The sequence below is a fragment of the Asterias rubens genome, chromosome 8 (genome assembly GCF_902459465.1).
Source record: "Asterias rubens chromosome 8, eAstRub1.3, whole genome shotgun sequence".
Classification (NCBI taxonomy): domain Eukaryota; kingdom Metazoa; phylum Echinodermata; class Asteroidea; order Forcipulatida; family Asteriidae; genus Asterias; species Asterias rubens.
Window position 1 is genome coordinate 514,926 of NC_047069.1, and position 25,666 is coordinate 540,591.

Below are 25,666 nucleotides of genomic sequence, written 5' to 3' on the forward strand. Positions count from 1 at the left end.
TTATATGAAGACAGATGACAAAAAAAAAAGGGGAAATAAAAGGTCTCGACAAAGGAATTCTAAGAAATAACTTGTTTAGTGCCAAGGTCCCACATATACAATCTGTTTTGTGTACTCAAAAAGTGTCATCAATCGACATGTACGACAAATGGTACACATAACATTACATTTACATTGGCTCGGCTCATGACAAGATCGGCGTCTGAAACTCTTGATGCTCAAGAGTTGTTCCGAATGCATGCAACAGTCGATCTTTTGACTTGTAGCGCATTCTACCGCTTTTAACTGTTTTAGATGTCAAACTTGTCATGTACTTAAATCAGAAGTTGGTTTGGCGCAACTCTGAAACGCCTGTCTAAAACGGGTGTCAAATAGATTGTACATGTACGCAGTTTGGCACTAAAAGAGTTAAGACATAGAACTTGATTGGTAATTATAAACACAAACAATGGTTGATGTTCTTGAAACTTTACACTCGCAATCAAATAAATTATCATAGATAACGATTGTCTGAAGATTCATTAAAATCGGTAACTTTGCTTTTTGTTTTTTGTCAATAGTAGTTTAGTTATTTGCATCAACATTTTATACTTACACAGAAATGATGTCTTCGTTATTACTTACTCAAAATGATTTGATACATGAATAAATAAAAGTTAAAAGACAAAATAAAACAATGGTTGAATCAAAAATAACTAAAATTCAATATCTGTTGATTTATTTGTTTTGTAAAGAATGTACAAATCTATAATACAGAATGGATGGTCAATATAAAATATTAGACAACAACGGTGGTTTTGGTCAAATTTGATGGATACTGTACTTAAAGGCACTGGACACTTAGGTAATTGTCAAAGACCAGTCTTCTCACTTGGTGTCCCTCGTCAAAGTTTCAAGAGAATAATGGAGAAAAAAACACCCTCGACGCACAAGTTATGTCCATTCAGCTGAGGTCTCGAATTCAATTCAAATATTTTTGTGAGAAATTACTTCTTTCTCAAAAACTACGTTACTTCAGTAGGAGCCGTTTCTCACAATGTTTTATACTATCAACAGCTCTCCATTGCTCATTACCAATTAACTTGTTATGCTAACAATTATTTTGAGTAATTACCAAGTGTATCCAGAGCCTTTAACAACACATCCTATCAATGAAGGCTTATTGCCTTTTCTTTGGTTTGCAAACACTGACAATTATATATATGGAAGGCACAAAATGGATAAATGGGTTGGCACAAATCTGTCAATTTGCTTTAAATGGTCCATGTAACGTTTGTAGGACAAAAAACACAATGTCCACAGATTTGCACTAAACTTACACAGTTTGAAGATAATGATAGTAGAAAGCTTCCCTGAAAATACTACGGTTGAGGTGCTGTAGTTTTGGGGAAATGAGTAAAACAATGTCATGAAAATAATTTTCGTCTCATTATTTTAATCATTTACAGGCGTATTTTCATGACATTGTTTTACTAATTTCTCAAAACCTACAGCACCTCAGTAAGTTATGTTTGAAGGGAAGCTTTCCACTATCATTATCTTCAAACCCTGTAAGTTTAATGTAAATCTATGGACATTCCCAAATCCTTTAAAACATTTAAAAAAACCTTTTTATGAAGGAGTTGCTTATTGGTAGATGAACCACGTGTTGGAAATGTAGTGCATTATTCTCTATTATATAACACCCAAGCAGATCCTTGCCATTTGATTGGAGGATTGTCCGTCACGTGATAGCAAATAAAAGTACCATTGCACGCTGAGTCACTCACTGTGCTTTTTCGTTCCATCCGAAAAGTACCATTGCACGCTGGCAGCGTGCAATGGTACTTTTCGGATGGAACGAAAAAGCTGAGTAAAAACATCACTGCGTGCGCGTGTCTTTGGTAACGCAGCAGGTGTTACTGCAAGGGGGCATAGTAAAATTACTAGCATTCAGCTTCTACAGTTGAAATTGTTTGTTTTGAAAGTTGTATCTTTCAATCAAAATGATAAAGATCTACTTGGATGTTATATAAAACAAATAATGAATGTTTTTCATTCGTGCAATGGTGCGAATATGTTCATTCGTTGAAAGCTGGAATGTTCCATTCAACTCGGCTCCGCCTCGTTGAATAGAACATTCCACCTTTCAACTCATGAACATATTCGCACCATTGCACTCATAACCATTCATTATGTGTATACCATCCTATAGTTAATGATACCCATGCCTACATCCTTGGGGATTGTGAAGGGGGGGTAACCCTGTCTCAGCCCGGGAGTAGGTGGCAACATGCCCCTGGTGGCAGTTGATTTGGGTCGATAGCCAAAGTGTGTAGCCCTTACCTTAAAATGGCCGTCTGAGGCCTTGTGATCTCTCATAAAAAATGATAACAAGAAATAAGTAATAAATAACAGAAAGAAACATAAACTAAACCACTGATATGAAATAGTATTTTTGTCTATAACGTTCAAGCAGATCCTTGCCATTTGATTGGAGGATTGTGATAGCGAATTAACATACCATTGCACGCTTCGTCACTAACCATGCATTTTTTGTTCCACTCCCCGTGCAATTTTGGTTCTATATGACTTGTTCTACTACATGGTGCCACACCGTGCACACACCACATCAATGCAGGCGCATGTTTTTGTTAATGCATCTTATCTTCAAGTATGCGCTAATCCTCCAATCAGATTCGCATAATGGAGTGGTGATAAAAACCTATATCGCACGGCTAATATCACTACCTGCGTCTTGTGTGTTCTATGGTTACGCGCCAAGTTTGCTTGAAGATAAGTAGGTTACATGTATTACACGCGCGCTCGTGGAAATTGGAAATTGCGCTTCTGTATTCCACTCGCGCTTGTGTGATAACTTATAATGACTGCAGGCATATACTACATACAACGCCTGCGTGTCTCAATGTAGCAGAACCGGACGCTCGAAGTTGCTGTTGAATCCAAACGAGCCGAAACAAAAGAAATAGATGTAGTGTCACAATTAAATACTGTACACTTTGTTTGTTTTGGAAGTTGTATCCTCCAATAAAAATGACAAAGATGTTATATAAAAAAAAATAATGAATGTTTTTCGTTTTTGCAATAGTGAGAATACTTTCATTCGTCGAAAGATGGAATGTTACATTCAACTTGGCTCTGCCTCAATGAAAAGAACATTCCATCTTTCAACTCTTTCAACAAAATATTTACACCATTGCACTTATAATCATTTGTGTAATAGCGCATGTATCAACCAATAAGCTACTTGAGGCACTCAAACAAACAAACAAACAAACTTGTTGACAGATATTTAAATTTTTCAAATTGATGCAGCACCTTAAAGACAGTGGATACTATTGGTAATTGTCAAAGACCAGTCTTCACAGTTGGTGTATCTCAACATATACATAAAATAACGAACCTGTGAAAATTTGAGCTCAATTGGTCGTTGAAGTTGCGAGATAACTATGAAAGAAAAAAGCATCCTTGTCACACGAAGTTGTGTGCTTTCAGATGCTTGATTTCGAGACCTCAAATTCTAAATCTGAGGTCTCTAAATCAAATTCGTGGAAAATTACTATTTTCTTGAAAACTATGTAACTTCAGAGGGAGCCGTTTCTCACAATGTTTTATACTATCAACCTTTCCCCATTACTTGTTACCAAGTAAGATTTTATGCTAATAAATATTTTGAGAAATTACCAATAGTGTCTACTGCCTTTAAACGGTTATGAGTTTACTAGGTGTTGAGCACATGTAGCAGCCACTGCCAGAAACACAGGGCCAAACCCCTTCTCGTAGCAATATGTGTAGCTGGGTTGTTTTACATGCTTACTAAATACGGGACATACGACTTTACGTCCAATCCAATGGAATAATGGTTCACCTTGCTTAAAGGCACTGAACACATTTGGTAATTGTCAAAGACAGTATGCTCACTTTATGTATTCACACATAGCATAAAACAACCAACCTCTGTGAAAATTTGGGCTCAATTGGTCATCAAATTTGCAAGAGAATAATGAATGAAAAACACCCTTGTTGCAGAAATGTGTTTGCTTTCAGATGCATAATAAAAGGCTTCAGCTGAAGTATTTTATTATTTGAGTGAGAAAACTACGTTACTTGAGAGAGAGCCGTTTCTCACAATGTTTTAAACTATCAACCTCTCCCCATTACTCGTTACCAAGTAAGATTTTATGCAAACAATTATTTTTTGAGAAATTACCAATAGTGTCCTGTGCCGGTAAGGACACACATGTCACAACCAGGACTCGAACCCACACTCTGCTGATCAGAAACACCAGAGCCCGAGTTTGGTGCTCTCGGCCACGCCACACCAGTATTGTAAATGTCCCTACAACAAAGGCACTTCAAGCTGAGGGTGTAATTTTCCACCCTCGGCGTACAAAACACCATGGACCCCACCCCAGCGTGCAACAATTCGTCGCGCTTACCACGAACTGACCTAATTCGTTCACAGTTTTAAAAACGTGTTCGGAGAAAATCACGACTGTATAGATCAAGAATTGAGTATGTCAATAATTTGTTTTAACAAAAATATTTGCATAAATGTGTGATTTTAGTCAGTTAGGTCAGTCCGTGGTACGACCGAAAAATTGTAGAGTGGTAACTTTCAAGCACGTCATTGTACCAGACAATATTCACATCTAACACGCAAATGGCTTATTGAGAGTTGATAATTAACAAAATTTGTATGACTATTATATAAACCCCAGTTCATATTTCCTGCAAATGATAATGCAATGCGAATTTGACGTGAATTTGACGTCACAACTCCCTTTTCGCAGCGATATTCGCAAGAGAGTTGAACACAACTCTAAACTCGATGCAAATTTTGTTGGGAACTTGTGATGTCGACATTCATACCGCATTCGCATGTAGTATGAACGACCGTCGATTTCACAAAGAGTTAAGACTCGTCTTATCTCGAGTTAGGACGAGTAACTCGTCCTAACGTAGGATTAATCTTAAGGTCTGCATGCTAAAGTGCAGGTTGGGACTTGTCCTAAGTCATAAGATTAATCCTAAGTTAGGAAGAGTTTTGTGAAATCGACGGCTGGGCTTAAGCTGGCAGGTTGCTTCCAAACTCAAACCATTGTTGTCAGAAACTGGCTCACCTCGACTATAAAGAAACAAACGCTTGACGCCTCATGACCTCTGGCTGTCCAAACTTTTCGATGATTCTGGTAATCTCTTGTGGGTCCGTACTGTTCAATGATTCATCATCCTCTACGGACCAAATCATTTGACCTAAAACAAACAGGGGACATAAACAAGAGCATTCCTATAAGTTCAAGTTTTATACCGGTAAGTACCTTGTGCTGAAAGGCACTGGGGTCGATTTCACAACGAGTTAGGACTAGTCCTAACTTAGGACTAGTCCTAGGAGATATACACATAGCATGGATAGTCCTAAGTTAGGACGAGTAACTGGTCCTAACTCGAGATAACACTAGTCCTAACTCTTTGTGAAATCCACCCCTGAACACAGTTGGTAATTGTCAAAGACCGGAATTCTCAACATATGCAACAAATCTCTTAAAATGTGGACTCAGTTGGTTATCAAAAGTTGCAAGAGTATAACGAACAAAACAACGCCCTTGTTGCATTACTTTGTGCACTTTCAGATGAATAACATAAAGGTTTCAGCTGAATTATTTTATTATTTTAGTGAGCAATTACCTCTTTCTCAAAAACTATGATACTTCAGAGGGAGTCGTTTCTCACAATGTTTATACTATCAGCAGCTCTCCATTGATCGCTACCAAGTAACAAGTACCAACCCTGGGGTGGATTTCACAAAGAGTTAAGACTAGTCACGAGTTACTAGTCCTAACTTAGAACTAGCCAAACACTTTTAATATCTCCTAGGACTAGTTAGGACTTTAGTCCTAACTCTTTGTGAAATCGACCCCATTGCCTTTAAATTGATCCTATATATATTCAGTATATTTGTAACTATTTTGTGTATTGCAAGTATGCAAGGTATTTTTCCTCCATGATAGGACCAATAAGTTGAATTGAATTGAATTTGCCTACAATACCCAATTATCAAAACCAAGTCGTACGGTGCCCGCTCTTTCCAATATGCAGCAGTTCAGTTATGGAAGAGTCTTCCAGAGGTTGTTAAACAGGCTGCGACATCAAAACAATTCAAAACCCGTTTAAAAACATTACTGTTGACTTTGTACAATAATTGTTGATTTCCTTTTACAGCGCATAGGGACCCCATGGTGATATGCATTATATAAGAATGGTTTTATCATTATTATTATACCTTCTTGCAACCCCCAAGCCTCCAGATCTTTCTCGGCCTGACTAACGTCTCCACTGTGTATGTAGAGAAGACTAACTACTTTCTTTTTAGACACAGAATATTTCTCCATGATTCTCTGTGCACAAAGATGGAAAGAAGACAAAATATATGTTTTAGTACTGTAATAATATACCGATCCAGTAGGCTCCGCCCACGACGCACGTGTGAGCAAGAACACGTGGGGCTCTCCAATGCCTTTATGCACAACTCTGCCGCGTGTGCCAAGCATACGCGCACGCATGTCGGACCTTAGCGTCGGACCTTCGTTGCGTTGTAATTGATCAATACGCAATGGGGCGCAGCTTAATGGATCGGTCTATTGGTTTTATTGGTTCTGCTGTAAAAATGTATTCAATGGCAACTCAAATGACACAATGTGATATTAAATTTGCATCGAGGGTAAAGAATACTACTTTGGTTTTACCCTTGCACAGTAATTATTTTCACAGAACTCAGGAAAGTACTGAGTATACAGTACCAACACACACACAAGCTTGTATACGCCTGCAACCTTGGACCTCCTATTTGGTGGCATGGTTGCAAGTGCGTAAAGTGCTCGCCTCTCATCAAGGTGACCCCAGTTCGATTCCCGGATGGGGCCATATGTGAGTTGAGTTGTGCGTTGGTTCTCTGCTGTGCCACAAGGGTTTTCCAGAACATCTGGTTTTCCTCCCTCGGGAAAAATCAAACATTTTTGATCTTGGCTGTGCTCCGTGGTCATAATGGGTTGATGTGGCTGGCAGCCAAAGGTGCCCTTGCATGCCTGCTTCTCGAACACGATGTAGCCACGTCCTTCGCAATTCAGCTCTTAGCTGCAAGTAAGGATGATTAGCCCCCCCCCCAAATTATTATTATTATCCTTTTATGTACACATTTTCCAGCTGTGGACCTTTCCCGAACGTTGGACCCAACTGTCCTCTTTTGTTATAGGTCCCCGGTTTGAATGTCTATACCTACTCACATCTGTGTAAGGGTAAAACCAAACTAATTTTGTTTATCCTTGATGCAAATTCAACATCTATCAAATTGTTTAGAAAATATAGGTTTCGAACTGCATCTCGCTAGCGGGCAATCTCGGTGGTCTAGTTGGTAAGACACTGCTAGAAATCGACCCGTGCCTTTTTTTCTTCTTCACAGAAGGGGAAAAACCAGTGAATATTTCAAACATACCTTTATGGTTACTGACAAATCATGGATGTCTTTGCTGGCAAGATAGACGTGGTTATCATTCACATCCAGAGCACTTGAAAAATCTGAGCAAGAAAATACGCGTTATTATTTATAGAAGGTATGTCATTGAAAGAATTATACTGTATTGGGATTTTTTTTTCTACTGAAATGAACTGTTTACTTTTAACTTTAAAAAGTAGTTTATAGTATAATCTATTTGTTTGTAATTTGACAGCAGTCTTGGGTGCTCCACTACAGAAGGCCCTGTCCTTCTCTCTGATGACACCCCCATCATACATATTTACTCAATTTTTGACTCGACATGTGTATAACTTGGTTTTAAAAGTATATTTATTTTAGTCTATCGCCTTGTATACTATTAATTGAAATTAGTTGTTGTATGAATTTTTTATTTATTTATTATTTTTTTAGTCGCCAGACACACAAGGCCTGAAGGCCACTTTAAGGTGTGGGTTAAATTCTTTTTCAAGGGGCCGTTGCCACCTACTCAAGGTGCTGAAACAGGGTTACCCCTTTTACAGTCCATACGGATGAAGTACATGTATGTAGGCTTGGGTTTCATCAGTTCGAAAGCCTGGCCGGTAGAGCAGAAAGCACTACCTCCCCAATTTTACGCAGCAAGTGTCACGACCGGGATTCGAACCCACACTCTGCTGGTCAAACACCAGAGCTTGAATCCGGTGCTGTTAATGTCTCGGCCATGACACGCCACAATGTAAATATAACAAACAAACAAACAAACAAGATTGTTGGCCCAGTCAGCAAAGTGCGGGTTTGAATCCAGGTCACAATGAATTTGCACTGTTATGTCACTTAATACCAGTGCCGGTTCCAATCCTGGGCCCAATTTCATAGAGCTGCTTAAGCACAAAAAGTAGCTAAGCACAATAAAAGTATGCTTACCAGAATAAGGAGACGAGTCAAACAACCATGGCCCAAATTCATAAAGCATGTAAGCACAAAACTTGCAAAATACTCTTTGAGAAATATGACTCTGGTGCGCCTGTCTTAAACGGGTGCTAAATTTATTTAACACGATTCAGTTTCTCTATGATTTATTACTTGATATTTAAAAATGAACCATGAACAATCAGTCGACTGATCTTCTCAACCAATACTTACTGCTGTCCAGTAGGCCAACGTTTGTGTCTTATTTTCCTTGTTTGTGTATCTTGTTACATTTTTTCCTTAAGTGTGGTATATACAAACTAAAATTCTTCACGCAATTGATATCTCTAAGCTACACATGTCATGGGGGTCTCTACTCGACAAGCTTTACTTTTGAGACCCCCACCTTCTATACAGTATTTAACCATGTATGTAATACTGTTTGATTGAGTGATAGTAAGCATGTCGAATGATTGATTGATAAATTGATCTGGGGGCATCAATGCGGAAGCGCTTTCAGATGCCCTTAGGGTATGAAAAAGCGCTATATAAGAACTGGTTATTATTATTATCAATACTATCAACTAAAATTTTAATGAATACCCCCCCCCCCCCCACAATTCATTTGCGTTTACTTTGATGACTTAGCGTACTAGTGATTAAGTTTTTATTTATGACCTAGATTAAGACTAATCACAGCTGGATTTATGGATTAAGGATTGTTCATGAAGTTGTACCATTTGAAGGAATAATTTGCTAGTTTCTGAGCATAGATATAAACGTACTTGGTGGAAAGACGGTGTTCTGGGTGCACGGCAAAGTGCAGAGTAGGAGGCAACCGTGGCAGAGGTGGCTCGTGGGGGCCAGCGGCGCTCCGTCCCCCACGAGCGTTAGCGTGTCAGTAAAGGCTACCGTGACCAGACCATACACCTCAAGCTCTTTTTGGGGGATTCATAGACCCTTCCCATGAAATATGTAAATTACACATAGCGCGTGCGCACTAACGTTTTGGTTGGCAAAATGAGGGAACATCGCGCTGTTTTGTACACGGCTAATGGGTGCATGACGCAGACGCGATTGCGCGTCTGCTTAGTGCACAACTCTATGGCGTTTGCCAACCAACAGGGTCTGTATGCATGCGTGAATGTGGTTAGCATATTTCATGGGAAAGGTTCATTTTTTTGCCAGTGGTTGTAAATAGTTCACTTTGAAAGTTCTTTTATATTTTGTCTTCATTAATATCTTATTGTATAAAGTTTGATTATTTTCTGTATACGAAGATGTAACCAACTTCAGTTTCTGCGTCTTCTTTGCTTTCAGAATAAACCTTCATATTTCACCTAGTTGTTCCTTGTTAGTTTCCATATTTTTGATCTGACGACCCCGTCACATTTCAGGCACGCAACTGCCCGTAGAACAAAAAAGAGGAAAATTTCGAAGGCACAAGGCAAGTGCAGAGCGAGGCAGCCGAAACGCCACGGGACATGATACCCACAATGGAACCCTAAAAAATGTTGAGGTTTATTATGCTCTACAGTGCATTGTTAGCATGTACTAGGCTTATTTTACATTATTGTAGTTGTACATTGTTGGTGCCAGGCATAAACTAGGCTAAACAAAATTTAGCGCCAATCTTTCTTTTTTTCCCGCGGAATTCTGCGGAAAAGTTGCATGCCTGACATTTACAAAACGGAAAAAAAGCAATGAACTCTTACCGGAATCATTAAGATCTTGCTCATCCTCACTGTCATCATCCAGGATGACTTGCCTCTTGTATTTATGTTTGGCTCTTGGAGAGGGATGAATCTTGCCGTCTTCAGAGGAGCTGTCAGTGTCGTCTGAAAAGTCTAGTTTTAACGTTCTTTTCCGGGGCGATGTTCGCCTTGGAGCCCTTGATGTGAAATATCAAAGATACATTATAAGACTTTACGTAACCTGAGGTTTGTTATTTTGTGCATGTTGAGGTACACCAAGCGAGAGGACTGGTCCGTGACAATTACCAAATGTATCCAGTGTCTTTAAGGCTAGTCCTATTAGTTAGGACAAGTAACTCATCCTAACTCGGGATAAGTCTTAACTCTTTGTGAAATCCACCCCAGAGCTCAATTTCATCTTATCTTGAGTGAGCACGGGTGCGACATGTCCATCTCAAATTAGGATCTTAGGAACAATTAAAACAAAAAAAAGATGAATTTGACGACTCCTTGATATGGCTCGGAAATCTTTATAACTTAAAGGCAGTGGACACTATTGGTAATTATTCAAAATAATTATTAGCATAAAACCTTACTTTGTAACAAGTAATGGGGAGAGGTTGGTGGTACAAAACATTGTGAGAAACAGCTCCATCTGAAGTGGAGTAGTTTTCGAGAAAGAAGTAATTTTCCACAAATTTGATTTCGAGACCTCAAGTTTAGAATTTGAGGTCTCGAATTTAAGCATCTGAAAGCACACAACTTCGTGTGACAAGGGTGATTTTTTCTTTCATAGTTATCTCGCAACTCCGACCAATCGAGCTCAAATTTTCACAGGTTTGTTATTTTATGCATATGTTGAGATACAGCAAGTAAGAAGACTGGGCTTTGACAATTACCAATAGTGTCTTTAAAGGAACATTACAGGATTTGTTTTTGCTAACAAGGACAGGTTTGTGAAATTGATGTTATTCAGGATCGATCTTACGGCTGGGACTTGTCCTAAATCTAAGGACCGATCCTCAGTTAAGAAGAGTTAGAATAAATAAACCCCACGGCCAATTGTTTTTGTAAAAAAATCCAAGGTTTAAAAAACCTATCCAATGACATACAATACTGACCTGAAAGGGCTCTTCTTGGGAGGACTCTGATCAATAAGGTCTTCATCTTGGCTGGTAGTCCCTCCATCATCCTCGGTTTCTTGAGAGTCAATAATCGTTATAGTCTCCATCTCAGTCTGTTTGGATTGAATTCAAAATGCCAATTTTTCACAGATGCAAACACAGCCAGGCAAGCACTTGCATGGGTGTGACACCGTTTAAAATGAAATTTTCACAGGTTAGTTTTATTGGGTTAAAACAAAAGAATTATGCAAGTCGCCAGACACACAGGGCCTGAAGGCCACTTCAAGGTGTGGGCTACAATTTGTTTTTTTCAGAGGCCGTTGCCACCTACTCCTAGGGCTGAAACAGGGTTACCACTTTTACAGTCCATACGGATAGGCTTGGGTATCATCAGTCCAAAGCCTGGCTGGTAGAGCAGAAAGAACTACATGTACCTTCCCAACTTTACGTAGGAGTGTCAACGACCAGGACTTGAACCCACACTCTGCTGATAAGAAACACCAGAGCTTGAATTCGGTGCTCTTAACCGCTCAGCCATGACACACCACATATATCTGTATTAAATACATTATTAAAGCAATTAAGCAGTTCCAAGAATACGTGTCCTTTAAGATTCTCCTATATCCTATATCCATTTCTATTATGCGCACTATGATCTTGATGAAATAGGGCTTTTTAAATTTTAACTGTCGTGATACATGTATATAAAAAATGGATTGAAAAGGCGATTTGTATTTTTGTTTTACCTTTGCCATCTCTCTTGAGTTTTGTTCTGCTGCTATGGTAAGGTATTTGTCATAGTCATAGTCACTATTGGAGCCACTTTGGTCGCCATCTAAGTGAAAGTTAGTTTCAGTCGACTTAGCTGCAGAAGAATCCATCAGATCTGTGAGAAGAAGAGATTTGGTTCATTCAAAATAGTAGCGAGAGAGTTAAAGACACTGGACACTGTTGGTAATTGTCAAAGACCAGTCTTCTCACTTGGTGTATCTTAACATATGCTTAAAATAACAAACCTGTGAAAATTTGAGCTGAATTGGTCGTCGGGTTGCGAGATAATAATGAAAGAAAAAACACCCTTGTCACACGAAGTTGTGTGCTTTCAGATGCTTGATTTCGAGACCTCAAATTCTAAACTTGATGTCTCGAAATCAAATTCGTGGGAAATGACTTCTTTCTCGAAAAAACTACTCCACTTCAGAGGGAGCCATTTCTCACAATGTGTTATACTATCAACCTCTCCCCATTTCTCGTTACCAAGTGAGGTTTTATGCTGATAATTATTTTGAGTAATTACCAATAGTGTCCACTGTCTTTAAACACTTCCAAAATCAATGTTTTACCTTTAAAAAAATGTATCTTCCAGTACGCGCTAATCCACCAATCAGAAGCTTGAACTACTAGGGGGATAAAAACATATATGCTACGACCTCTGTTTTATATCCTACTTTTTTTATGACACCGTGCGTATTGTGAAATGTCATTTTGTCAAGCTCCGTATACGGACAGTGAACAAATTACATTCTAAACTTTGTGTGCGTGAACTAACGCTTTGAAGTTTTAAATTTTGCACATTTAAATTTTGCACATTGCAAGTGAGACTGGAAGATAAATTCGGCCTTAGGCCTCGTTGGATATGGGACGCAGAAGCGCTATATTTCTGCGTAGTCCACTCGCACTTGTGTGATAACTTATAATATTAGATATTGCCTAAACATCACAGGGCCACACGGCCACTAAAAGGTGATGCCTACACCTTTGATTTGGGCGGATAACCTATATAAACTGCCACCAGGTACGTTGCCACCTACTGCTGGGGCTGAAACACGCTTACCCCCTTCAAATTCCATAAGGATGTACAGGCATGGATGGGTGTCATCCCAACTTTTTACGAACCAAGTGCTTTTTTATCAAGGGCACAAGAATCATGATCAGGATTCGAACCCGTAGGGTCTACTCTGCTGCTAACAACATGGGGTCCAATTTAACAGAGCTGCTTAAGCAAAAATTTTGATTAACATTTGTCTGCTAAGCAGAAATGAGCAAGATACCAGTCAGAAATTGTATAAGTGCAATTGTTGTTTTGCTGGTAACTTGTAACTTGCACCGATGGACTTGTTAAGTTATATCAACGATCTTCTAAAGCAAGACAGTTTTCTAAAGAACAAACTCTACCTGGCAAGTAGATACACACACACAGTGTTACCAGAAACCAAATATACATTGATACCTCACCATGCAATGCCTCAATCATATGTAACCATATTCTGGTAAGCATATTTGTTGTTACGCTAAGCAGCTCTAAGCAATTTGGCCCAGAGCATGGGTTCGGTGAACTGAAACACCTAGGGGACTATCAACAAAGAACTAGATAGCTCAGTTGGTAGTAAGAGCGCTGGCACGCTAGCCGGAGGTCGTTGGTTCAAATTTGTCGTTGTTCAGCCACAAATTCATTAAATAATTCATTCAGGTTTTTTAATTTTTTTATTTTATTTATGATTTTTCTTGGTGTTCCATGTTTTTATCGTAGGTCTTTTGTGCCGTTTTTTTTAAATAAATATATATTTTTTACATGTTTATTGTAATGTTTTGTTTGTAATTCAAATGCAATTTGGCTTTTTGCTGTGACTTTTGAAATGTTTTTAATAAACCAATAAACCTCCCCCCCCCCCCCTCAAAAAATAAAATAAATAAATACACACGAACCTGTTGGCTCCTCGACAGTACCTCCTGAGAAATCTTTGGCTGTATTGGGCTTCTTTGTTTTGCTCGTTGACGCTGACGCTGACGCTGGCTCTGAGACAGTACCTCCTGAGACATCTTTGGCTGTATTGATCGTCTTTGTTTTCCTTTTTGACGCTGACAAAACTCTTCTGTTTATGTCGACCACAAGGTCTCCTTTCAAAGTTCGCTTCCGGGGTGATCGCCTTGGAGTCCTTAAAGTGTAATGTTAAAGTTTTCCTTTTACTTTGCGAACTAACAGTCGGCCATTTATATGAGTCAACAATTTTACTCCAATAAATGGCCGAACGTGTTAGTCGACAAGTTTAAAGGAAAACCGTGTAATTTTGAGGCATGTTTGTTTGCATCAATGTACATGTATTCTACTTTTACAACATTTTTCTGCCCATATGCATTTTATAACAATTACAAACGCTTTTTAAAGACCAACTCAACCGATCCAAGGCAACGTGTTCCTTTAAGCACTTGGACATGCCACTCCATAATTCATCACTCACCAAAAAGGGCTCTTCTTGGAAACATTCTGATCAGTAAGGGGTTTATCTTGGCCAGTAGTCCTTCCTGCATTCTCAGTTTCTTGAGAGTCAAGAATCGTTATAGTCTCCATCTCGGCCTGTTTGGGCTGAATTCAAAATGCCATTATTTCAGAGATGCAAACACAGCCAAATTCAAGTTCGAGGGAGGGACTAAAGTCAACGTTTGGGGAATTTTGCCTCGTACCCAGGATGTATTGCTTGGTAGGTAACAATAGAATATTCCTCCATAAGGACACTTGTCATCTTGTTGTCCGTGTTCTGATTCTTACCAAGCTTGACTATGGCAATGCCTTGCAGTTTGGGTCCAACTCAACAGACATACAACGACTCCAACGGCTACAAAACTGGGCTGCTAAACTTGTCTGTCATACCCAAAAGCATGACCATACTTACAAGATCTTCACTGGCTGCCGATTAGAGAGAGGATATCCTTCAAGATCAAACATTATCTGTATCAAATCTAATGCGCTGCGTCCTTGGCGTAGTGGCACTATACAAATGACCTATAATGTTTGTATATTGCTCTGTTGATCAGAAACACCAGAGTTTGAATCCGGTGCTCTTAACCGCTCAGCCACGACACAGTAATTGTGTGCACTATGATCTTGATGGAAACGCTCCTTATACCTTTGAAGTGTCATGATCTATAAAATGTCTTTTATATGGAGCACAATGTTTAACTAAACGTTGACCATTTGCACTCGAACCCAGGCAAGTCGACCATTGGTGGACTACTGTGGTCGACCATTTGGAACCAGCCTCGAGCCCATGGTTTCTTCACTGGTCCCAACAGCATGTTCCATTCTAGCATGTGTAAAGCGCGGAGGGGAACCAGTGACACTGTAGCGAAAAGGCGGAAGGTTGACTAGACTTCCAAATGAGTCGTTCGGGAGAGTACGTCACTGCGCATGTCTGTTGCTGGTCAGTAGTCAACCACGGGTAGACTATTTGTGCCCACTCGAACTTGCTCATGGATGAAAAAGAGGAGTTGTATTTTTGTTTTACCTTTGCCTTCTGTACGAAGGTTTGCTCTGCTTCCTCCATGAGATATTTGTCAAAGTCCGAGTCACTACTGGAATTGCTTTGATCACCTTCTATTGCTGTGTTGTCTTCTTCGGGGAAGTCAGTTTCAGTCGACTTGTTAAGTGAAGAATCCATAGGATCTGTGAGTGAAAAGGAATTTGTTCATTCCAAATAAAAATCAAAGTTTAAATGATTTTTAAATCTTAAAAAAAAAAATCAAAAATCAAAATGAGACATCACCAAACTTCACAAGGCCGCACTTTACTGATATGGGGGCTCTTGAACCAAATCAACTGGCATGAGGGGCAAGTTGCCACCTGCTCCCGGGGCTGAAACACGGTTACCACCTTGAAGGCCGGTGGTGCAATGGTCGAGCGATGGAAATATTGACGCGCGATCAAAAAAATACAGTTTTCAGGCCTCAGCGATTGCTATAAACTGTGTCAAGATTTCCATCGCGCGACCGACTATAAACCGGCCCTTACAGTTCGTAAGGATGTGTAGGCATGGGTATCATCCACCAGGAGCCTGGCTGCATGGTAGAGCAGAGTGCACTAAATAAATAAATAAACAAATTGTAGCTTCTTATATAGCATGCATATCCGTCACTCAGTGCAGTCAAGGCGCTTTAACATAGAGTATTTTCATGCAGAGTATAAGAGACTAAGTTTAAATTATGAGATCTACCCATTTTACATAGCACCACGTAATGGTTAACAAGGTGTTGTGGGGCAATATGCTGCCAATCAATGTGGCGCAATATCCTTCCAGACTTTTTACAAAGCAAATATGGTCAAATGCCTCTCTCAAGTGCATAAGAATCATGACCAGGATTCGAACCCACACTCTGCTGCTGGCAACACCAGAGCTTGCGTTTAGTGAACTAGAACGCTCAGTGAGACTGCCAACAAAGGAGTAGATAGCTCAGTTAGTAGTAAGAGTGCCAGCATTTTAGCTGGAGGTCGATGGTTCAAATCCCGCTGCAGTAAATTTTTCTTTGATCAACCACACTTTTTAAAAAGAGCTTAGGTACTTCTTTTATGAGACAAAACAAAATGTCCACCACCTGATGTCCACAGAAAAAAACCTTTCACGGTTCGAGGTAAATGATGGTAGAAAGCTTCCCAAAAGTATTACTCACTGAGGTGCTTTAGTTTTTGAGAGATATGGGTAAAATGATATCGCAAACATTATTTTAGCATGTATAACTCATTTAGACTCTTCTGAAAACATTGCTCTGTGGTTTCACCTTTTTGCTCACAAACTTGACGACTAACGAAGCTGAAACTCCTTATAGGTAAATTATCTCATTCATCTTCATCTCATTCATGTCATGGCCCAAAACTTGATTTACGAAAGGTATCAAAAGCCTTTAAATAAAAACCCGCTAACCTGTTGGCTCTTCGACAGCACCTCCTGAGACCTCTTTGGCTGTATCGGTCACCTTTGTTTTGCTCGTTGACGTTGACACTTCACCTGCAACCGTTTCATTCGCTTCACTAGTTGCACTCTGTACTGTCACAATTACGTCATCTTCCGCAGCAAAGTCCGAGCTATTTGCCCAGACAGCTTTGGTGGCAGTGGTTCTTTTCACCGCAACTTTAGGAACTATGGCGGGTGGGTTCTTAAACTTCAAGGAGGTTTTCGCTCTCGGTGATTCCTTCCACGGCGCCGTTAAGGTAGATTTCCAGCCTGCTTCTTCGCTTACAGATGATTTACCGTTCATAGTTGCTTCCTTGGCTCTCTTCTGGTCTGCAATGAAGTCAACAAGGTGTCTTTCCAGTTTCTTCAGGAAACGATCTCGCATCGATTGCCAAGAGTGCTCAGTTATCTGTAGGGGTTAAAGGTTCATAGGTCAAAGTTAATTTATTGTTACACAATCAAACATGATACTTGGTCCTTGAAACAAAGCAGGAAAATTTGTTGAGTATATAGGAGAAAATGTTGAGGATCCTATATCAAGTATAGCTCCAAACATTGATTGAAAAAGAAACAACTTCTTGATTTAAGAATGTACTGTGTTCGATTTTTATGTAACCACAGCAGACTGGACTGAGTGTGCGTACACTACACAACATGCAAGGTCATAAAACTAAAAGTATGATACTTCAGCTTTTAAGGGGCAAGGCAGTTTTGCCTTGACTTTTTGTTAAAATTAAGGGCACCAAGGCAGTTTTCAAAAATTTCAAAGGGCATCAAGGCAACCATAAAAAGTTGTAAAGGGCACGACAGCAGTTTGATAAAAAAAAACAACTCCTAGTTGCCAGTAACAATTGGGTTTTTGAAGGGCATTGAGGCAATCGGTAGGGGCAACGACGGCAATTGCCGTCGTTGTCGTCGTGAAGTATCAGGGCTGCACTACATGCAAGGTCATAAAACTTTAAGTATGTGCATGTGCTGTACAGTATGTGGATAGTGAAAGTCCCTTAATGACTGCAGGACTTGCAATCACAAGGTTGTGGGTTTGAATACCCAGCTAACATTGGCCTACAATGAGTATAAGAGTAACTATGAATATAAATATGAATAGTCAAACTTGCGGGTACAACCATGAGTAAAATATCTTTTGAATGAGTACTGGCTCTGAAAAGAGCCGGTTTGGTCTCGACGTTTCAAACAGTATACTCTGCTTGTTTTCAGGATCATGCATTCTCCTGGAGACGAGCATTCTCCTGGAGACGAGCATTCTCCTGGAGACGAGCATTCTCCTGGAGACGAGCATTCTCCTGGAGACGAGCATTCTCCTGGAGACGAGCATTCTCCTGGAGACGAGCATTCTCCTGAAGACGAGCAGAGTATACTGTTTGAAACGTCAAGACCAAACCGGCTCTTTTCAGAGCCACCACTCCTTCAAAAGATATTTCACTCATGGTTGTACCCGGTTGTATTTATATTTGTGACCCACTCTGTGAAAATGAGTCAGATGTCGCCCAATGCAATACTAAGTTATGGACAGTTTAATTTGGAAAATGCAAAAAATAAAAAATAAAATTGCATGGTAAACCTTTAGAACACTTACTTTTAGGCAAAAAAGCTATGAATACAACAATTTTGTGATCATACTTTATGTCTAATTTGTATCCTTGCACACAATGGTTGTTTAAAATATCATTTTACTTGTAATTCGTTTTGCCACAAAAAATGGTGTAGTGGCTAATTTCAAACGGGAGTAACTCAGCAACGTGATTCACCCCAAAGCTGAGACACATACCAAATTACTGCTGCTGATGTGTTCTTTCCAGCCATGCATATAACTCAACTCCTAAAATTGCCTACATCTGACTCATTTTCACAGAGCGGGTCACATTTATAGTTGCTGATTCCCCACACCATGCAAAGCTTCAAACACCATTTAGAATAAGTATTGTCGTCAAGTTACCAAATCACAACTTCTTGATTCTTGCAATTCATAATCATAGACGTTAAACCAATGTTTGTATGAGAGAGATTGGCTGTTGCCAGCTTGGCGTTTACATAATGTATATCCATTTTTTATTTGAGTTTGCCAAGTTCCCTTGACGGGAAGATCATCTAAACAAACAATGTATTACTTTTTCTAGTCTGTATGCAAAGTGGGACCTTTGATGACAGTTTTTTTTAAACTTTTCCCTTTCCTTGGACTGTCTCTGCTTGTTATAATTATTGCATTGTCCAAAGAGTAAAGATGAAAGTATCAAAATAAATTAACATTTGGTTACCTTCAGCATTTCCATCTTCTTCCAGATTTGATTGCCGGAGAATTTGCTGTCTGTGTGTTTGGAAGTGTAGGTCAGTATGGCCAAGTCGTCATTCTTAGTGTAGTAATTTCTCCTTCAATAAATTGAACATACAGGTTGAGCCAAAACTAAGTTGACCAAGATTTATGATGTTAAAACATGATGTCAAAAACCCAGTGTTGAATGAAGCTAAACTTTGTCGATCCTTTTTGCTGAGTTTGACCATGAAATAAGCATTGGCCACAAGTGTCGTCAAAAATTGTCCCATGAATCTTGAAAGGTGAAAAGATCAGGTCCAAAGGTCAGAGATCAAAGGTCGTCAGTTAATCCCCTAATGAAAACAGCACAATGTTTACAATGGTTCGATCCATTAAGCGCCGCCCCATTGCGTATTGACCAATCACAACGCAACGAAGGTCCGACAAATTAGGTCCGACATGCGTGCGCGTATCTTGGCGCGCGCGGCAAAGTTGTGCAGAAAGGCATTGGAAAGCCCCACGTGTTCTTGCTCAAACGTACGTCATGGGCAGAGCTTACTGGATCGGTGTATTGATCCAAACATACTGCCTACTTCCCCTTTACTCGGCCCAACTTCAAAGCGCTGCTTCACAAAAGTAGCTAAGCACAACAAAAATATCCTTACCAGCTGTCCACACACCCTTACCAAAACCCGCAGATCTGGGCCAAATTTTATGGCTCCGCTTAGCGCTGAATTATGCACTTATAATTACAATCCTTCGCCTGCATGGCAAACGCAAAATTACCACTAGCTGTGTAAGCGCATATGTGAAGAATGCCTAGTAACGTTAAGTATGCCTGCGCACAAAGCAAAATTAACCGCTAATCTGTGAAATACGCTTGACGTAAGTGCAGAATTCCCTGTTTCCCCAAGCGCTGACTCTTCATTAGGGTAGGCAGAGCCATGAAATTGGGCCCTGCTAACTCAAAACATGGCCTTACATCATGTTAAAGACACTGGAGACTATTGGTAATTGTCAAAGACCAGTCTTCTCACTTGGTGTATCTCAACATATGCATAAAATAACAAACCTGTGAAAATTTGAGCTCAATCGGTCGTCGAAGTTGTGAGATATTAATGAAAGAAAAAAACACCCTTGTCACACTTAGTGGTGTGCTTTCACATGCTTGATTTCGAGACCTCAAAATCTAAATCCAAGGTCTCAAAATAAAATTCATGAAAAATTACTTCTTTCTTGAAAACTATATTACATCAGAGGGAGCTGTTTCTCACAACGTTTTATACTACCAACAGCTCCCCATTACTCCAACTAAGGTTTTATACTGTATTTATTTTGAGTAATTACCAATAATGGCCACTGCCTTTAAACTCACCCTTGTGTGCTGACATCGGTTATTATTGTGTTTGTCGGGGATGGTGATCTACCTTGTCTTGGCTGTACTCTGGGGAAAGAACATGTTAAAAAGAAGAAAACAACCAAATTAAGTGGAGGGAAGCAATAAGAGTCACTATACAAATCACTGTGGCAAGCAGAAGCAACCCATCTTAAGATGGATGATACCCAAGCCTACATGGAGTGTAAAGGGGTAACACTGTTTCAGCCCCAGGAGTAGGTGGCAACGGCCCCTGGCGAAAATCAATTGTAGCCCACGTTGAAGTGGCCTTGAGTATCTGGCGACTTGCATAAAAAATAAAAAAAGTTTTTATAACTGACATACAGATCCTTGTCATTTGATTGGTGGAACTTACTTGACGTGACATTCACTATTACTCCCATCCGCACCGGCGATCAAAAAGACCTATTCGCCCATGGGGAATAGCATTTCCCATTCAACAGTTAGGATCATCCTTGTTCCCAATGTTTTTGAGCAGTACAGCGCCGCCGCGCCGCTGCTAAAACAAATATCACCTGTGCAAAAGGTTTCGATCCGATTTGTGCATTGTTGCCGCTACGCGGCGCTATATGATTTTTGGTTGTCAGTAATTTGTGTGATTTTTCATAATGTTATACTTTAAAAATACATCAAATGACAAGGATCTATATGTCAGTTATATAAAACAAATATTGAGTGGCTTTAATTCGTGGAATGGAAGGAATATTATCGCTCGGTAAAATTTGGACTGTTCCATTTCACTTGGCTTCGCCTCTTGAAATGGAACAGTCCAAATTTGACCTTGCGATAATATTCCTCCCATTCCACTCTGAGCCACTCAATATTTGTGTAATACACATTGTATGAGTGATACACAGGAAGCCACTATTATTATTACCTGTATAAGTCCATTGGAAGGATTACACCTTCGTCAAGGCAGTCATCAATGTATTTGGCTCTAAAGTAGTCATTATTTGTTAGGACTCGATCCCCTTCAGCTTTTAATCTGTCAACATCGAAAAACAATAATGCATACCACTTAACAAATTAGATAACAATATTCATTATTTAATTCAATTCACAGGCCTATATGTTTTGCTATTGAAAGGGCGAGGGCACCAAGGCATTTTCTCCTTGGTAAAGGGGGCCTGTGCACCCTATGAGGCAATTGTGTATTTCAAATGGAGCTTTCCTGGGCTCAGTTTCATAAAGCTTTTTAGCAAAAAATGCTGCTTGAAAATGTATTTGTTTTAAAAGCAAACAATGAGTGAGGCACCAGTCACAACAATGTAAACTTAATGTTATTTTGGCTGGTAACCTGTTTCTGTTAAGCAATAGTTTTTAGCAAGGCTTAGCAAGTTTGTGTGCTTACAGGTTTTATGAAATTGGGCTAAGGGGGTAGGGATGCAATCGGGCCTGCAGTTAATTTAACTTATTTTGGTTGTGAAGCCAAGGACTGTCCGAAAAAGTGCATGTTATCACCATGCTAGTCAAAAACCCAAAAGAAAAAAACAAGCAAGGAAGTTTCAGTTTTCAACATGGGAGAGAAAACCCCAGAAAATTATTCCGGGAAAACCCAAGCAGCCATGTAGGGGACTGAACATAGAGTTACATGTATATATAAGAACTAGAGGGCGCACTGGTGATGCTGCTTGCACAAACGCGACGGGACGACCGCAAGGAGACACGGGCGCCATTCTTACAAAATGGCCGCACAAACACACGCTGTGAGATGCTGTTTTGTCAACTTACAAAATGGCCGCACAAACACACGCTGTGAGATGCTGTTTTGTCAACTTACAAAATGGCCACCCAAACTGTGAGATGCTGATTTGTCAACTTACAAAATGGCCGCCTGCTCTAGTTCTTATATATAACTCTATGGGATTGAACAATCCACGTTGTGCCCCCATGCTGTCAAATTTCAAATACATACTTTGTAATATTCTGTACATGTTTGTCAATTTATTTTAGTGCAGGCCTGATACTTCACGGAGGCAACAAAGACGATTGCTTCCATGCCCCCTGGTCATTGCCTTGGTTGCCCTTGAAATGCTCCGGTAGAAATTTACAATTAACAATTTCCTCATAGAGCCCTTTACAAAGGAGAATATACCAGCCTGCATACAGGTATGTTAGTGCATCCCTTAACGTTGATAATGTTAAATAAAAAAGGCAATCAATTTAGACTACTTTGTTGTTGATATCTAACGGCATCATGTTTCAAATGTTGCTCTTTGAAAATACACTGTAAACCTTTGGTAATTGTCAAACAACAGTCTTCTCACTTGGTGTATCTCAACATATGCATACAATAACAAACCGGAGAAAATTTGAGCTCAATTGGTCATGGAAGTTGCGAGATAATAATGGAAGAAAAAACACCCTTGTCACACGAAACTGTGTGCTTTCAGATGCTTGATTTCGTGACCTCAAAATCTAATTCTGAGGTCTCGAAAACAATATCGTGGAAAATTACTTCTTCCACGAAAACTATGTTACTTCAGAGGGAGCCGTTTCTCACAATGTTTTATACTATCAACAGCTCTCTGTTGCTCATTACCAAGTAATGTTTTATGCTAATATTTTGGAGCAATTACCAAACGTGTACAGTGCCTTTAAACTGAGTGGTTTTAATATCTTACTTGATCCAGTCTGCTTCAGATCCCACAAGCTTACTGCTCACAACGCCACCATGAGCCTACAGAGTATGCAAGAAAAACAAATATTTAATCATTTATGCCTACATCCGTATATTGACTATAAAGGGGTTGTAACCCTGTTTCAGCCCCAGGTGGCAACGGTTCTCCGTTTCGTGTATTTTTCTCTGTCCAGTTTATTTTTTCCATGTCCAATGTCATCATTAGTCCCTTTTTCCTTTTCCCCTTTCCGTATTATTTTACCAGCATTTTTATTACTATGTTCCCTTCTTTTTTTGCCGTTACCCGCCCCTTCACACAGACGTACCACACTGCATACCCCTTCCTTCTCCCTGTCCCACAACGTGCTCTAATAACACCCTACCAGTCTTCGTCTTGTCGTCGTGCCTCGATACATTGTTCTATACTGTATGTACGCGCGAAGTTACTGGACGCTCGCGCTGTGACTGTGACATCACAAAGGAACCCTCAATCCCAAAGGTTACTACACGCTCGCGCTTTGACTGTGACGTCACAAAAAACACAACCCCCTAACCCTTGGGTACCCCGAAATTGGCCCCAGGACACATCATTTCAGCAGGGTGCGGGCACCACTTGACGTGTAAACAACATGGCGGCGCCCATGCGATATAAGCGCTATTATAATATAGATTTATTAGGCGCATTTAAAGGAAAATATGGAAGTGGTCAAACCAGGCACCAAGCTGGGCACCGGGCAGACAGAAATGGCAAAGGAACCTAAACGTTGCACCGTTGCCATGTCAAACTCAAACAATTAAAAAATTTAGCGCAAAAGAAGTTTAGCGCTCTTGCCATGTCGGATCAAATTTTTCTAGTTGGGCGGTGCTATTTGGAAGACTGATTTGAACAAACATATTGAGTAGGCCTAGCTTAAATTTTTGTTCAAAAAAAACGAACACATTATTATACTTATCATATGACTCTTTAAAGTTTTATTCCAACGATTTTCCCGCGTCGCCATTTTAAATAAGGGAAAAGTTTCCGTATGGCGCCACCACTTTTTCATTCAATATGAAATAACATGGTATCTAATTTACCTCCAATGAGATATCCCTTTTTGTTAAAATGAGTGAAAAGTGGTGGCGCCATACGGAAAGTTATCCAATATTTTAATGAATAGATTTGTTTAACATGTAGAATTGTACTGTAGGGCCTACTTACAACTTGCTGCAGTTTGTCGCAATAAAAGCCAATATACACAGCAAAAGTGCAACGGCCTACTAAACCTTTCATTGGATAATTTTGATTACTTCCCAGTAACTGGGGCTCTCTGTACTCAACAACTCATCTTATATGTATTTGCCACCATACCAGGCCTATTGATTGTTAAAATAATATCATGGAAATTTTGACATTTTTATTTTCGAAAGAATTTCTTATAAAAACAAATTATATATAAAATAAATGAGGACATACAGCCAGAGCCACAGCTTCGACCCTGTGTCTATTCGAAAAGTATTTAAATAACAGTAGTCTAGGCTGTGTCATTGCTGTTAGTGTTATCAATATCAAGATGGCTCTTCCTTCGAAAATTACCACACCAACAAAATCCGGCTGTCGGAATTACACGTCTTTATGCTGTGTTTTGACTTCGGTTGTTTACAAAATTAACATTTCAAACTTCCCGCTAAAACAAACTCTTTAAACTATTTAAAAAAACAAAATTCAGTTAAAATCAAAATTCTACTCACCTCAACCAATGGTTTTAATCTCACTTTAGTTTCTGACGGTCTAATAAAGAACTTCAGGGGTTCGCCGTCTTCATTGGTGAAAAGATAAGACGAAGTCTTGTCGTTTTCTGCATCTGACGCCATGTTGTGTGTATGTCTGGTTTCAGCCTCATCAAAAACCTCAGTCGAGTTGTCTCAAACGTACATTTGAATGAACGGTCGAGTTGTCTATCGGACGAGTTGTCTGAACAGTGTACATTTTAACCACGTATATATAGGAGGACGACTGGGGCAGACTACACTGCAGAATATGCACGGGTTCGGTTTCTCTCACAACGTTCGCAATTAATAATATTATTTTTCACATAAAAGGTCAGTTTACTATTGTTCCACTTGCAGTTTAATATTTTGGGGACAAAAAAATGAAGGCAGGCTGATTTATTCTGATTAAATAGAGCAATGATGAGAGTCACGGCGACCAAAATAGCCAGGCGGTAAAACGGTGTGGACTTTCGGCCGTAGTGTGCTAGTGTAGTGTGGGGGGGGGGGGGCCATCCCGACTTCAGTGATTGAAATTTGACCGTTCTTTCATAACTTTACAAATACTCATGTATGGGATATTTTTTTAATTACTTGTTTGAAAGGTTTGACTGCGGTCTGTGTTCTATTTTGTTTTATAACTTTTTATCCACTGAAAAATTCTTTAATTTAATATAATATTATAAT

At 39.6% G+C, this 25,666-nt stretch overlaps 1 protein-coding gene across 1 annotated transcript; it reads right to left on the reverse strand.

Moving 5' to 3' along the window:
• Positions 1-5,011: 5,011 nt before the first annotated feature.
• On the reverse strand, positions 5,012-25,149 carry LOC117294064 (telomeric repeat-binding factor 2-interacting protein 1-like). The gene is made up of 15 exons (XM_033776582.1): positions 24,962-25,149; positions 23,235-23,290; positions 21,488-21,595; positions 20,590-20,658; positions 19,219-19,330; positions 16,913-17,351; positions 15,503-15,660; positions 14,459-14,583; positions 13,926-14,155; positions 11,966-12,105; positions 11,217-11,332; positions 10,117-10,292; positions 7,493-7,575; positions 6,284-6,398; positions 5,012-5,256 (listed from the first exon to the last, which is right to left on the reverse strand). Exons 1-15 carry the CDS (start codon positions 25,082-25,084, stop codon positions 5,129-5,131), a joined length of 2,178 nt encoding a protein of 725 aa, XP_033632473.1. The 5' UTR covers positions 25,085-25,149; the 3' UTR covers positions 5,012-5,128.
• Positions 25,150-25,666: the final 517 nt, after the last annotated feature.

Bases quoted from the DNA above. Each gene is read 5' to 3' on its own strand.
- LOC117294064 (XM_033776582.1), bottom strand. From the start codon at position 25,084: ATGGCGTCAGATGCAGAAAACGACAAGACTTCGTCTTATCTTTTCACC. The intron at 21,596-23,234 runs GTAAGATATTAA...CGATGTTGACAG, and splicing joins TCTGAAGCAGACTGGATCAA to ATTAAAAGCTGAAGGGGATC. The intron at 10,293-11,216 runs GTCAGTATTGTA...TTTCACATCAAG, and splicing joins CCCAAGAAGAGCCCTTTCAG to GGCTCCAAGGCGAACATCGC.